This window comes from Kwoniella shivajii, chromosome 7, assembly GCF_035658355.1.
Source record: "Kwoniella shivajii chromosome 7, complete sequence".
Taxonomy (NCBI): domain Eukaryota; kingdom Fungi; phylum Basidiomycota; class Tremellomycetes; order Tremellales; family Cryptococcaceae; genus Kwoniella; species Kwoniella shivajii.
Window position 1 is genome coordinate 419,218 of NC_085914.1, and position 13,810 is coordinate 433,027.

The window sequence follows — 13,810 nt, forward strand, 5'->3', positions numbered from 1 at the left end:
AAAGCATCCCCATCGGAATTCCCCAAAAGTCAAAGCAAATCAACAGCCACGTGGCAGCCTTGTATCTCTTTAGGGTAACAATTCAAGGGAATTGCAGCACTGGTCGCTGCTATCAGTTGGGCCGAAGATAGCCGATCGATAATATCATCAAATAAATACAAATACAAGGAGTGATAATACAAATCAATGCTCTTTTGGGGGGGGGGGGGGTTGGGAACCTTGAAGAAGGAGGATTGGTAATCGTCTATACATTTCTCAATGGTACCTCTGACCTCTCACTCGACATGTCCGACTACCACCTCGTCCCCCCAAGGAATAGATGATGGACACCAATGCTGAATCATCATATCCCCACCTTCACTCGACTGACTGTTAGCTCGGTGATCTTCAATCCACTAACTTTGCTCGTATTTTTACATTTGAATCCCGGTTAGAACCGCACCAAGATAAAACCGAGCAGATTATAATCAAAGATTCAGGGTCATTGTTTTTACATTCTCCACGTGGCACATCCCCAAGGTTCAGATTCCCCCAAGTTGACTTTTGAACAAAGATCAAAAGGATTAGCTATACGTTTCAAAAATATCTTGTTCATCATCTCCTCTATCCAGTACCTCATCCAATACCTCATCTCCTATCCTTCCCAAACTTATCAGCAAAGACCTTTGTTGGCCCTTTCTTGCTGCTGCTCAAGACTCTTATCTTTCCTCCAGACTTTGTTCAAGAACATAGCCACCAAAATGGCAGCCGCTGGTTTGGATGACGAGAGTACAGCTCGACGTGACCTCACGTCGAGGTGTATTGCTATTGTGGGTGATCCAGTCAAGCGTGTTGCGGCACAATAACTGATAGTATGATATAGATGAACCGAGCGGATCCCCAACTTATCCAGTGAGCCAGTCCCTTCTCACTCATGGACCTAGCTAATAGTTGTACAGATATATGCAATACCATATCAACAAAGCCGACGCTTCAAAAGGTCCCAACTATGAAAAAGTAAAGAAGTTTGGACAGATTCTGTTAGAGAATTGTAAGCATAAGCCGGATAAAAACATGATAGCCACTAACCCCTACCAGGTCAAGAGGTTGTCGACAAACCCCCCGTGTACCGAGATGTCGCCCTTCCCACCGCTCCTCACACCGAAGTATCGGCCAAAGGTGACATTGTGTACTCTGAAATTTCAAGAGAGAACGTGAGGAAGCTTGAGAGTTATGTCAAAGGTAAGTAGTTGAACGACTTGAAATCGCTGACTTTTGCAGAGATGGCATCTGGAGGTGAAGTAGAACCCGCGGTAAACCTTGACAAGGTCCAATCCGATATCGGTTAGTTACTTATCTATCCATTCAGATGTTTCAGATACTAACTTTATCAATAGACAAGCTTTGGGAGCTTGTAAACTCTCAACCCTCAATCACTCCCGCTCAAAAAGCTGCCATCAAATCCATGTACGGTGAAGTTGTCAAATCATTGGGTAAAGATGCTGTGATAGAGAACCCAGCTGTGACTAGAACCAAAGGTGCTAAGCAAAGACGATCCTCATCATCTTTCTTGCGACCAAATGTTGAGGATAGAACTGAGGTGGAGGAAGCGCATCTTCCTTTCTTGCATTTGAAGAGAAAGACTGGAACCAGTTTTGCTTATTCTCAGAAACTCACCAATATCTGTGAGTATTGTCAGCGTAGATGAGAGTTTTCGCTGACACTGCACAGACTTTGATGTCCTCACTGAGATCGCTACTTCCGGTGTCACCTTTGCCAAAAAGGCCGCGCTTCTTACCGGTGTTGGAAAAGGATCAATCGGTGTGGAGATCTTGAAGGGTTTGCTTTCCGGTGGTTGTACCTGTATTGTGACTACCTCTCGATACAGCCGAGCTGCTGTAGACTACTACAAGAACATCTTCCATGAGATCGGTTCCAAGGGCTCAAAACTAGTCGTTGTACCATTCAACGGAGGTGAGTTTATCCTATTGTGATTGAGCTAACCAAATTCAGCGTCCAAACAAGATGTCGAAGCTCTTGTCGACTACATCTATTCTACCCTACAAATTGATCTTGACTATATCATCCCATTTGCTGCTTTACCTGAAAACGGTCGAGAGATTGATGGTATCGACGATAAATCTGAACTTGCCCATCGACTCATGTTGACCAATCTTCTTCGACTTCTCGGTGCTGTAAAGGTCAAAAAAGCCGCTCGACACTTTGTCACGCGACCTACGCAAGTTGTACTCCCCCTTTCTCCAAACCATGGTATCTTTGGTAACGACGGTCTTTACGCTGAATCCAAGATCTCCCTTGAAACTCTTTTCAACAGATGGTCCGCTGAATCATGGGGCGAGTACCTCTGTATTGCCGGTGCTGTCATCGGTTGGACTCGTGGTACGGGCCTTATGAGCGCCACCAACTTTGTTGCTGAAGGTCTTGAGAAACTTGGTGTACGAACATTCTCTGCTAAAGAAATGGCTTTCAATATACTGGGTCTTATGCACCCTCTCCTCTTCGACATCACTCAAATTGAGCCTATCTGGGCTGATCTCAATGGTGGTATGGACCGAGTTGCCGGTCTTGCCGAGGTCATGACCTCTATCCGACTTGATCTCAACCGAGTCGCTGATTTGAGGAAAGCCATCACCGTCGACAATGCCGCTGATTTCCGAGTCATCAACGGTGGGGATGCCGAACGACTTCATCAAAAAGTAGCCATCGCACCTCGAGCCAACTTCAACTTTGACTTCCCCAAAATCGACTCTCCTGATGTCCTCGCTGAACTCAGTCATCTTCAAGGTCTCATTGATCTCGACAAGGTCATCGTGTGTACTGGTTTCGCCGAACTGGGCCCTTGGGGTTCTTCTAGAACACGATGGGAGATGGAAGCTCGTGGTGAGCTCACCATTGAAGGTTGTATCGAGTTAGCTTGGATGATGGGACATATCAAGCACTTTGATGGAAAATTGAAGAACGGTCAGACGTATGTCGGTTGGGTCGATTCCAAATCCAGTGATCCTGTGGACGATAAAGATGTCAAATCTAAGTATGAAAAGGAGATTATGGAACATGCTGGTATCCGACTCATCGAGCCAGATCTTGTTTTCGGTTATGATCCGCTCAAGAAATCTTTCCACCAAGAGATCGAGCTCAACCACGATCTCGAACCCCTTGAAGTCTCCGCTGAAGATGCTCAACGATTTGTTCGAGAACAAGGCGATAAAGTTGATGTCTGGGCTCAAGCATCTGGTGAATGGTTCGTCAAGTTTAAGAAAGGAGCGAGAGTCTTCCTTCCTAAAGCTGTTAAATTCGACCGAGTGGTTGCTGGTCTTTTACCCACCGGATTTGATGCCAAAAGATTTGGTATCCCCGAGGACATTGTCACCCAAACCGATCGAACCGCCCTCTGGGCTCTGGTCTGTGTCATGGAAGCAATCATTTCTTCCGGTATAACCGATACCTACGAGCTCTACAAATACGTTCACCCATCTGAGGTTGGTACCGCACTTGGTTCAGGTATGGGTGGTATGGGATCTCTCTCTGCGATGTTCAAGGATCGGCGAGAGGAGAAGGATGTGCAGAAGGATGTTTTACAAGAAACGTGAGTGATTTTTGCAGGGGTTTTGCTGATAATTAGTTTCATCAACACTGTTGCTGGATGGGTCAATCTTCTTCTGCTCTCTTCTTCCGGTCCTGTCAAGATCCCCGTTGGTGCTTGGTAAGTACAATGCTACACTGCTTGTGCCATGCTGATTCCCCACAGTGCTACCGCTCTCCAATCCGTCGAGATCGCTTGTGACTCCATTCTCAGTGGTAAAGCCAAGGTCATGATTGCCGGTGGTTTCGATGATTTCTCCGAAGAAGGTTCTTTCGAATTCGCCAACATGAAAGCCACCTCGAACGCCGAGACCGAACTTGCCATGGGACGACAACCCAACGAGTTCTCTCGACCCATGACTTCCACCCGATCAGGTTTCATGGAATCTCAAGGTTGTGGTGTACATGTCATGATGTCTGCCAAGACCGCTCTTGAAATGGGTGCTTCCATCCAAGGTATTGTCGCTTATACCTCCACCCACACCGATAAAGCTGGTCGATCCATCCCAGCTCCTGGTCGTGGTATCCTCTCCACCGCTCGAGAGATCACTCCCAAGGAAGCTCTCCCCATCCTCGATACCAAATACCGAGCCCGACAACTTGCTTTCCGACGAAAACAAATCTCCCAGTGGCTTGAGAACGAGCATGAGCTTCTTCGATTGGAACTTGAAGCTAGAAGAGATGCCAAAGACAACGATACCTGGTTCCAATCTCGAGTCAGCTTTATCGACGACGAAGCTCGACGACAGGAGAAGGACGCCCTGGCCACTTTCGGTATGCTTGAAGGATCCCATCCTAATATTGCCCCTCTCCGACGTGCTTTGGCTGTTTGGGGTCTGGATGCGGACTCTGTTGGTGTGGTCACATTCCACGGTACCTCTACTAAAGCCAATGACAAGAATGAATCTGGTGTCACCAACTTGCAATTGGAACAACTTGGAAGAACACCTGGTAACGCCGTCCCTGTGATCGCCCAAAAATCCTTAACTGGTCATCCCAAAGGTGCTGCCGCTGCCTGGCAATTCAACGGTATGATCCAAACGTTGAACTCTGCTTTGGTACCTGGTAATCACAACGCCGACAACATCGCAGAAGAACTTCGAGCATTCCGTCATTTATTCTACCCATCAAAACCTATACAACATGTACGATTGGAATGTGGTCTTTTAACGTCCTTTGGTTTCGGTCAAGTCGGTGGGCAAATAGCCATCGTTCATCCCCGATACCTCTTCGCTTCGTTGCAACCACATGACTTACAAGAATACATAAAGAGAAGGTCTCAACGAGAACTTAATACCTACTCTAGAATGTCGCAAGCTATGGTCAACAATAACTTGGTGCAGATCAAAGAAGCTCCTCCATACTCTGCTGAGCTTGAAGCTGGCGTGTTACTCAATCCACTCGCCAGAGCTGGACCATCAAAGAACTCTTATGCTTTCCAAGGGAAGTTACCTTCTTCTATACCTCTCGACACAAAGAACGCAGAAACTCTCAAAGCAGTTTTCGCTCAAGCCAGTGATGTGAAAGGTGTTGGGTGAGTCTTTCATTGATATGATAGAGTTTAGCTAACAGTACTTCAGAGTCGATACCGAGTTGATCTCCAGTGTGCCCACTTCTGATACCTTCCGACAACGAAACTTTACCGAGGAAGAGGTGAGCTGGTATCCTTTTCTGTAGAAACATCGCTAATGAGAATGCAGATCAAATACTGCACTTCTGCCCCTGATCCAACCGCTTCATTCGCAGGACGATGGGCAGCTAAAGAGGCAGTGGTAAGTAGCTTGTGATAGAGTTTGAGGCGATTGCTGATATCTCGACAGTTCAAAGCTCTTTCGGTCCCATCCAAAGGTGCAGGTGCGGCATTAAAAGACATTGAAATTGTTTCTACTGGTTCAGGTCCAGAAGTCAAACTCTCAGGAGACGCTTTAGCTGCTGCTGGAAGTAAGAGTATCAAAGTTTCACTCAGTCACTCTGAAACTTCCGTCGTTGCTTTTGCCGTTGCCCAATAATAGAATGGGTCTTGTTATTATTACTTTGGTTACGCGGTTTGATTTGGTTTGATATTTTTCATTAGTTCGAAACGTTTCTCACACTTCCACATATAGATTTATGAAGTGATCATGCAAAACTGTATAAATGATTCATGTCATCTGCATGGCGCCTACGTATGATATATGTTATACTGATTATTAATGGTATTACAGCAAAGCAGTAGTACTTTTTCCTTCTCTTACGAGATGTTTCCATTCCGATCTCCATTCATCCATTTTAGGTTTTATACCTTGGGAATGTATCGTTCTCCTAATCCATATCATGAGAGCGTCTTCATCTTCAGCAACGAAATATGATGATAGCAATGATAAAATGGACTCGAATGTTGCATTTGGAGCTGCCAGTAGATCTACACCTCAAAGCATTAGTAAGGATCGGCAAGTTCAATTGAAAAGAGACTTGCCCTTGAACGCCCATAAAATGGCGATACTGGTAATTATCATCACGTCCGGACCATCCAACCATAACGCATCCCATAGTCTCAATTGTTGGGAAAAAGGTACTGTATTAACGAATAATGTGATGTACCATTTCGTACCCCACGATGAAGATGATATCATGTTACGTTGCTAAATTGTATCAGCAATTGTATATGATATGGTGTAATGACGACTTACAAAAGATTCGTAGACATCAGGCAATAACCACTCCATCAATCTCTCTTGAACGTAGAAAGCTTCTAATAATCCAGGGAAACCAGGTTCGAAAATATCGTGCATTCCATATGTGTCATGTAAGCTCACTAGAAGAGTGTATGCTCGCTATACCAGATCAGCCTTTAATTCTCACTTAATAAATGTACAAGAAATACTCACCTCCGGATCGAAATAACATAGCAAGGTAGCTGCTATTGGACCCATACCTTGGACATAACCACATGTTTCGCATACTTGACTGAAACAATGTAAGACGTGCCATAGATTCCTTTGACCCGCTCCATATCGAGTGACAAACATTGTATGTCCTGATATTGTCCTTGGAACGTCTAGATCAATCTGTACGTCGAATGTCGATGGTAGGTCTAGTGTGTTCTGGATATGAAGATCAGCTTTGCCCAGATTATAAGCCGAATGGAACTCACTCTATAATCATCCCCAATCTCCTTTGAAGACTTTTTTTCTTTCCCTTTACCTTTATCTTGAGCGAGAGTCCACCACGCAGCCATCCTCCACCTATCCGGTACACCTTTGTATATCCTTTTAATCAATTTGTTCTTGTCGACATCTGATCTCCATTCCCATTGACTAATGTTACCACCTTGGTCTCTGTTTTTGATTGACATCATTTTACCCCATTTACCAACACGTTCGGCTTCTTTCTTCTTCATCCTGTCTACTTCGCTTGAATTTATATTCGGGCTTGACGGAAGTCGGGCTGAAGGACCCGAGTCTGTGGGTGCGAATGAAGAGTTCGGTTCAACCGGTGGTTTACCTTTTAACGGTGATGAGGAAGGTAATTTAGGTATCTTCGTTAATGGTGCTGTCGGTATCAGTGCTAATCGAGTTTCTGATCGGTTCCGAAGGGGTTCGTGGATGAATCCGTATCTAGTTGAACGATCAGTTTGATCTTATTCACGAACGATGGCAAAACTCACCTATCCAAACTAGCCAAGAACTGCTTTTCCTGCTCACCGATATCACCTGCTTTTGTCGCTGGATATACAGTAGCTCTTTTGCCCATTCCTGGACCACCTCGTGTACGTTCCACCCCTGGGTCCCATCCATCTCCATGCACACCTTCGCTATCCAGCCTTGCGTCTGTTTCCATCCTGGTGTATCAGCAACGTGATCTCAAGATAGATGATAAGGAACATCACCCACATGTGGATCTGATATAAAAAGCATCATCTTCTTCACCTGGATATTGATTGGATCCATTCGTCCTAACACTTGTCAATGATTTATTACCGATATCACTGATACTCGTTCTTGTACTTGCGCTAAATTGGCTACTTGCATTTCCGTTACTGTGATCAGTTGAATTACCAAAAGATCTTCTGATCTTCTGTGGACTTAGACGGGTCATATCTTGTGAATTCGCACTTGATTTCCTAGGATTATCATATGAATTTCTTTTTTGAGGGGTTGAAGAAGATAAACCTATCGGATTACCTAGATCTGTTATTGATATATCAGGTGTACCCATTGATCTCCTTGTTCTTGAATGGTCATTGTTATTCATTGAATCGTTTATTCCTAAAGCAGCCATCGGACCTGACCATTCTTCGTCCCCTTCCTTTTCCTCTTGGATAGGATTGCCAATTGCTAGTCCAATCGTTGAATCTCTTTGAGCATCATCTCCACCAGTCGAAGATCTCCAGCTTTCCCTTTGCCCATTTTCATCGTTGCCATATAAATCAAATATATCAGCTGCTTCTCCTTCACTTGCTATGGTCGAGTCTCTAGGTCGATTATATCCATGAAACGGCGGTTGTATCGATAGGTGCCGAGAGTCTCTATCTAGATCAGTCATCGCATGCAGCACGACATGAACTTCTACACCGCCAAAACCAGCAAGTGATACGAGAATTTGTGATATGGGAGCTTGAAGACGATGTTCAGAGATAGCATGACGACCGGTTTCAATGGGGTAGTAACGGTTAGGAACACCTCCACCATGCTGGTTGTAAAATGACACTCAGTGGCTGGCGATAAGTAATCATACACTTGTACCTCTCCGTTGTCATTTGCACGCATATTATGTCGAACATCCTTTTGAAGGTCTCATTTTGCCATGCGTATAGGCTACAACGGAACAATTTCAAGTATATATATGCTATGTATAGGAATCAACGTTATCCTGCATCTGCGTTAACATTTCTTTTTCCTTTTGTGCCCATTCAGCGGCTAATTCCCTTCTCACGTCCATTTCTTTCAGCGAGTTCACCGCTTTCAGTGTGATATGATATCCCCCTGATATGGGTCGATGATCAGATACAGTCGGTTCATAACGACGATAGTTGATTGTTTTGATGTGAGGTGATTTGCGATACAGTATACGATCGCACCTAAATTGAGCGTGAATAAGCTGGACTTTCAAACGAAAGAGGTGAAAACTTACCAAGCGGGTATACGTCTCTTTTCACTAGAATCGTAGTCATTACTTCCCGGATTATACTTGTATGTAGGTGCAAATGTGATAGGAGCCTCTTCGAAATTTCTCAATCTAAACGCATGATTACTCCTCATTTCCTTCCGCAGTTGATCGTGCTCTAAGAGATAAGAGAGTTCTCCAGCCGAGATGGAAGAGATTACGTTTTCACGACGTTGATCAATACGGTACTATCGGTTAGTCACGTTAATTACAACCTGTATAATATGCGGGAACTCTGTTATTGCTCACATTCAAGTCACCGTTCAGAATCACCAACTCGTGATCCAATATCCCCGTTCCATTACCACCGAGGACAAAAGGCCTTTCTTCTCCTGACGCAGGGAAGATAGCTTTGTCTTCCATTATGGCAGCTATATCCGCGTTCCTAGCTGTTTTTTGTGATTGTCCAGCAGCTAGGTGAACATTGATGAAGCAGATTGACGTATCATCCATGACGAATCGGGACACGATAGCTCCTTTATTACCGTATATCCCACCGATCCCCCTATAGTCCAGGTGTGTTAGCCAGGTCCCAACGAGGGTTGGAAAACATACCTTTTCACCGTAGTGATATCCAGACTACTCAAACTGTCCTTCTCGGTACTCTTCACAAATATGCAGGTGAACAGCCCGACTAAATTCTCGGAATGGACTTTCACGTAGGTGGTATCAGCGGGCGTCGCCATTCTAACTGATTGTGTAAGTTTGTCGATCCACAATCTATAAGCGTGTGACACTTTATCCGAAGATGAAGATGAGTCCTTGTTCTTGCCCCCAAAGAGTATTGTTTCTATGAGCCATCATTAGCGAAATACCTCTGTTTAAAAATGAATCAAAATCCCACTAGCAGTGATCTTCTTATCTGTCAAAGGGATGACTTCTTGGAATCCAAACACTATGATATCGGGTGAATCGACACTTCTCAAGCATTCCTCTAACCACTTGGAGTTCTCTGGTCCGGTCAAATCAGCCGGTTTGACGCTGTCTATGTTCCATGAACAGACTAAAAGCTTTATTTCCCGGAAAGAACAGTAATCCGCTTGTCGAATGAGTAATTGTTTATCTACGAAATTATAAGCGCATGAGATTCAACGAGTGGAAATAAGAAATTCGCCCACCAATCCAATCGACCGATAACAACCCATCCCAAGCTCTGATGCAATCTCTAGCAAATGACCAGCAGGTGTATCTACCCAAATGCTCGATCGAATAAGGGTCGACCACGAGCGATTGTACCGGAGCGTCACTAAATCCCGGTCAGCGCTAGTAAAGTACAGCATTAGCAAACTTACAGATGACCGGTCCATTGATTGATAGTCAACCAGGGCTTTCTGCTAACGTCGTATACTGATATCTGACCTTTTCTATTTCCAGCCCATAGTCTTTCACCTACGCCTTCTAGAGATAGGATATCGGTGGTGGAGATCTTCAACACCTGAATACAATTCAACTCCTTCGCGTCCCAGAGGGAGATGAAACCACCTTCATGCCCTAGGTATATCGTATCGCCCTTCATTGGGATGAGAGTCGCAGAGGTAACGGCACCTGTCCATTCGGTTGTAAAGGCAACTTTTGCAGGTGGCATATTACCATCAGAACAAGGATCGTATATTCGTACAGTTGGCCCTCTTGATGTGCTTGCCGAAGTAGTGGATCTCGATGCGGGTCCAGATGATGTCCATAGCTTACCGCATATCATTTTGGCAAAGGTGAACTTTTCTGCTATCCTCAATGTCCTACTTAACGTTGGCGATTTCCCTTCCACATCAGCTATCTCGTATACCAGCATTTTGCCAGACTCGTCGATAGAAATGAGATTGTTACGGTGTCTGAATAGATGAGACACTGGGAAATTATGAGCTGATGCTTTTGTCGAAGTGATCGCTCCAGTAGATATGTCCAATTCCCATAGATGACCGTCCTTCGTTCCACACCACAAATATCTGCCTTCTTCAGCTAAGGTCGCACCGGGTCGAAAACACATCGTCGTCACTCTAGGATCTTTCTTGTGTTCGAGTCCCACCTCTTTGAGATCAATAATAAATATCGGTTGTTCACTCAGTTGAGTGTCGTATATCCTGACATGATGAGAACCTGTGCAGACATACCGACCAAACATTGCAAATGCAGAGACATGGTGGCAATCTCGAATCCGAAGGTCAGGCTTGAAGTTTGGTGGACGTCGATTGGCTTCTGTTGAATCCGGAAAATCATCCAACATTCGCTTGGCGGCCGCAGACAGCCCAGCCAAAGCCGAAGTGTCCTCAGGCTCGTCATCTTCATCTTCAGAGTAACCTTCTTCTTTCTCTTTCTCCCCAGAGTTGTTCCGCCGCCGAGGGGGAGACGAAGTGGAGATGGATGTCTTGTGCATGAGCGCACTGCGTATAGGTGGAGGTGGAAGCTCATTGGTGTTGTCTCGACTCCGCGCAGGGGAAGATGGATGGGAAGGAGGAGGGGCAGCACCACCAGGAGGCACGGTGGCGTTCCGTGTAGGAAGGCGAGGTGGTGGAGGTGAATATGTAGATGACATAGTTTCATTCTCTGCTTTGCTTATTGTATTTGCTCTGGACCGGGAAGGAAGTGGTGGTGGTATTGGTTCGAGGGTGTCTGGTGATGCGATTGTGAGTTTTCTCTGGGGGAGTTGAGGCGGTGCAGGGCGGGTATCGGGCAATGTTTCTTCTTGCGGAATAGCAGGGCTGGAAAACACGGAGGATACTGGACTCGGTGTTATACGAGGCGGTGGTTTGCGAGCTCGATTGGGTGCTGGTGGAGCGGGTGAAGAAGTACGTGAGATGGGTGGATGGGAAATATCATTGATAGGTATAGGAGAGGATGGCATATCCACTTTGGGCTCGATTGGCGGGGATAGTAATACGGGATTCTCTGTCTTGCCGTCGGCAGAAGTCCGCTTGATGGTCGGTGCAGAAATTTGCTTGACGGTCATAGCAGGCGCGCTTTTGATAGGAGCATCGGACATTGATCTTGGAAGAGGTACGCTCGATGACGAGGCTTCTACGTTGGGTCCATTGCTGAAGCGTTCTCTGAGCGCTTTGACAGAGATGAAACGATCTTCTTCTGATCCATCGTCTGATCCACTGGGAGTCACTACAGCTGAAGAAGGTTTGCTTGGTACAGTGGGTGGTGGACGTCTGTTGGGGTTCGGCGACGTAGGGCGAGATGGATCAGGAGACGCTAAGGAAGCGCGGTTTTCTGGCGCTAAGTCAGATGGTTGATAGGTTTGGGAAGGGGCGACAGTCGACGAGTGATTTGATGCGGGTGTTGTGGATCCGTTGCGTTTGAGCGCAGGCTTTGGCGTTTTAGGTCGAGGTGGAACGGTGTTTGTATCGGGAACCGAAAGTTTTGGCGATGATGGGACTGCTAAAGAGGAACTCGGCGCAGGGGTAGAAGGTCTCGAAATGGCAGAAGGCTGAGTACGGATATATAAGCTTGCGCTCATTTCACGATGATGATTAGCCCACCTTAACAGCGCTACAATCCCCATTGAAACCTAGACTCGCAGCTTTGCCCATATCCACACTTCCCCTGGAGGCGTACCCATTCTTAGTACCGGAAGAAGACGTTTGCAGACCATTTATAACGGTTGGACCGTTTGCCGCGGCCAAATTCTCAAATCTTGATCGTATTGAAGCGATACTCCTAGGGATCTCCTCCTCGTTGTCGTCGGCACCCATGGAAGAAGTCCTTGATCTTGATGCGGAAGAATTGTCCATATTAGTTATGGGTTCAGCATGAACGCCAGATGTTATAAGGTTCTTCGAAGACGCATGAGATTCGAACCTTTGTTGTGGTTTTTTTTACGTGAACGACTATGGGAGTACGCAGCCTCTTGTTGCCCGTTGGCCACCACTTATATCACTCGTTCTTATGGACGTCGCTTTCTTGTCGTCGTCGTCGTCGTCGCTGCTGCGATATGAAAGAAGAGTACATGCACATTGATTGATGCGGTGTTATTGATGGCTAGATGAGAATGCGGGGTAAAAGCGGGATGAGAAGGAAGAGTGAGCCTGATAACGAGTTACATCCACGAGATGTTATTCCGAAACCCATAGCGTTCTTTCCTTTTCGATATTCTTCAGTTGCTATTGCAGTTGCCATTTTCAACTTTTTTATCTGCTGATCCTTCGTTGTGTTCAAGACATATCTCACCTCAAAAGCAAGCGACAAGATGGCCCACCCAGCGCCCAAACATCGTCAACTACCAGACAAGGAGAGCAAGCTGTTCCGAGAGCTGCTCGTAGGTTTTTCCTAGTTCATAAATATCAGTTCTTACTGACTTTTATCATAGACGCAATACGAGCTGAAGCAGTACAAGAAAGGTATCAAAGCTGCCGATACCATCTTGAAGAAGTTTCCAAATCATGGCGGTGAGTCACTATACTCAGCATCATTACAAAACGATAGCTGACTAGCTCGTTGTAGAAACTCTCGCTCTCAAAGCACTCACCTTGCATTCCTCCTTGCCCGAACCATTGACGCTTTCCGCTGTTCCCAAGAAAGAAGAGGCAGAAGCTATGGCTAGATTAGCTATCAAGAAAGATATCACAAGTCACATCACCTGGCATGTGTTAGGTATTTTGGCGAAGAGTAGGAAAGATTGGGATGAAGCTAGTCGGGCTTTCGCCATGGCTCGAAAGCAAGATCCAGTAAGTACAATTTCGATGATTTGGGGTATTTGCTAATATTCTGAGGAAGGATAACATTCCCCTGATACGAGACTCAATAGCGTTACTCACACATACACGTCAATATGGACCCGCTTTAGCAGCACGTCACCATTATCTCCTCCTTCGACCCCAAATCCGTTCTTCTTGGTTCGCCCTGATGATCGCTCACCAACTCAACGGTGATTTGGAAGAAGCTTTGAAGGTGTATAACGATTATCAAAGCACTGTACAGACTGAAGGTGCAACCAAGCCTGAGAAAGCTCAGATCCTGCTGCATGTGATCAAGATTTGCATTGAAGCTGGAAAAGATCAAGAAGGTTTAGAAAAATTGAGACAGGGTGTAAGGGATGGTATCATCAGTCCTAGAGGAGAATGTACCCTGCTTAAAGGTGAGTGAA

General features: G+C 45.6%; 4 protein-coding genes across 4 annotated transcripts; 2 read left to right on the forward strand and 2 right to left on the reverse strand.

Annotated features, from left to right (window-relative positions):
* Positions 1-740: 740 nt before the first annotated feature.
* Positions 741-5,591, forward strand: IL334_005274 (uncharacterized protein; the record flags this gene model as incomplete). The annotated part of the gene is made up of 13 exons (XM_062936987.1): positions 741-809; positions 863-891; positions 939-1,030; positions 1,078-1,221; positions 1,276-1,323; positions 1,377-1,664; positions 1,711-1,953; positions 2,005-3,501; positions 3,604-3,703; positions 3,749-5,116; positions 5,163-5,235; positions 5,283-5,354; positions 5,403-5,591. The coding sequence occupies 13 exons, from the start codon at positions 741-743 to the stop codon at positions 5,589-5,591; spliced, it is 4,212 nt and encodes a 1,403-aa protein (XP_062793038.1).
* A 189-nt stretch (positions 5,592-5,780) lies between these two features.
* On the reverse strand, positions 5,781-8,106 carry IL334_005275 (uncharacterized protein; the record flags this gene model as incomplete). Its single annotated transcript, XM_062936988.1, has 7 exons — positions 5,781-5,983; positions 6,038-6,203; positions 6,252-6,395; positions 6,450-6,665; positions 6,716-7,178; positions 7,229-7,391; positions 7,455-8,106. The coding sequence occupies 7 exons, from the start codon at positions 8,104-8,106 to the stop codon at positions 5,781-5,783; spliced, it is 2,007 nt and encodes a 668-aa protein (XP_062793039.1).
* Positions 8,107-8,409: 303 nt separating this feature from the next.
* On the reverse strand, positions 8,410-12,458 carry IL334_005276 (uncharacterized protein; the record flags this gene model as incomplete). The annotated part of the gene is made up of 8 exons (XM_062936989.1): positions 8,410-8,641; positions 8,695-8,915; positions 8,977-9,232; positions 9,283-9,517; positions 9,572-9,790; positions 9,846-9,973; positions 10,020-12,154; positions 12,207-12,458. The coding sequence occupies 8 exons, from the start codon at positions 12,456-12,458 to the stop codon at positions 8,410-8,412; spliced, it is 3,678 nt and encodes a 1,225-aa protein (XP_062793040.1).
* Positions 12,459-12,913: 455 nt separating this feature from the next.
* On the forward strand, positions 12,914-13,809 carry IL334_005277 (uncharacterized protein; the record flags this gene model as incomplete). The annotated part of the gene is made up of 4 exons (XM_062936990.1): positions 12,914-12,982; positions 13,034-13,112; positions 13,168-13,391; positions 13,441-13,809. 4 exons carry the CDS (start codon positions 12,914-12,916, stop codon positions 13,807-13,809), a joined length of 741 nt encoding a protein of 246 aa, XP_062793041.1.
* Position 13,810: the final 1 nt, after the last annotated feature.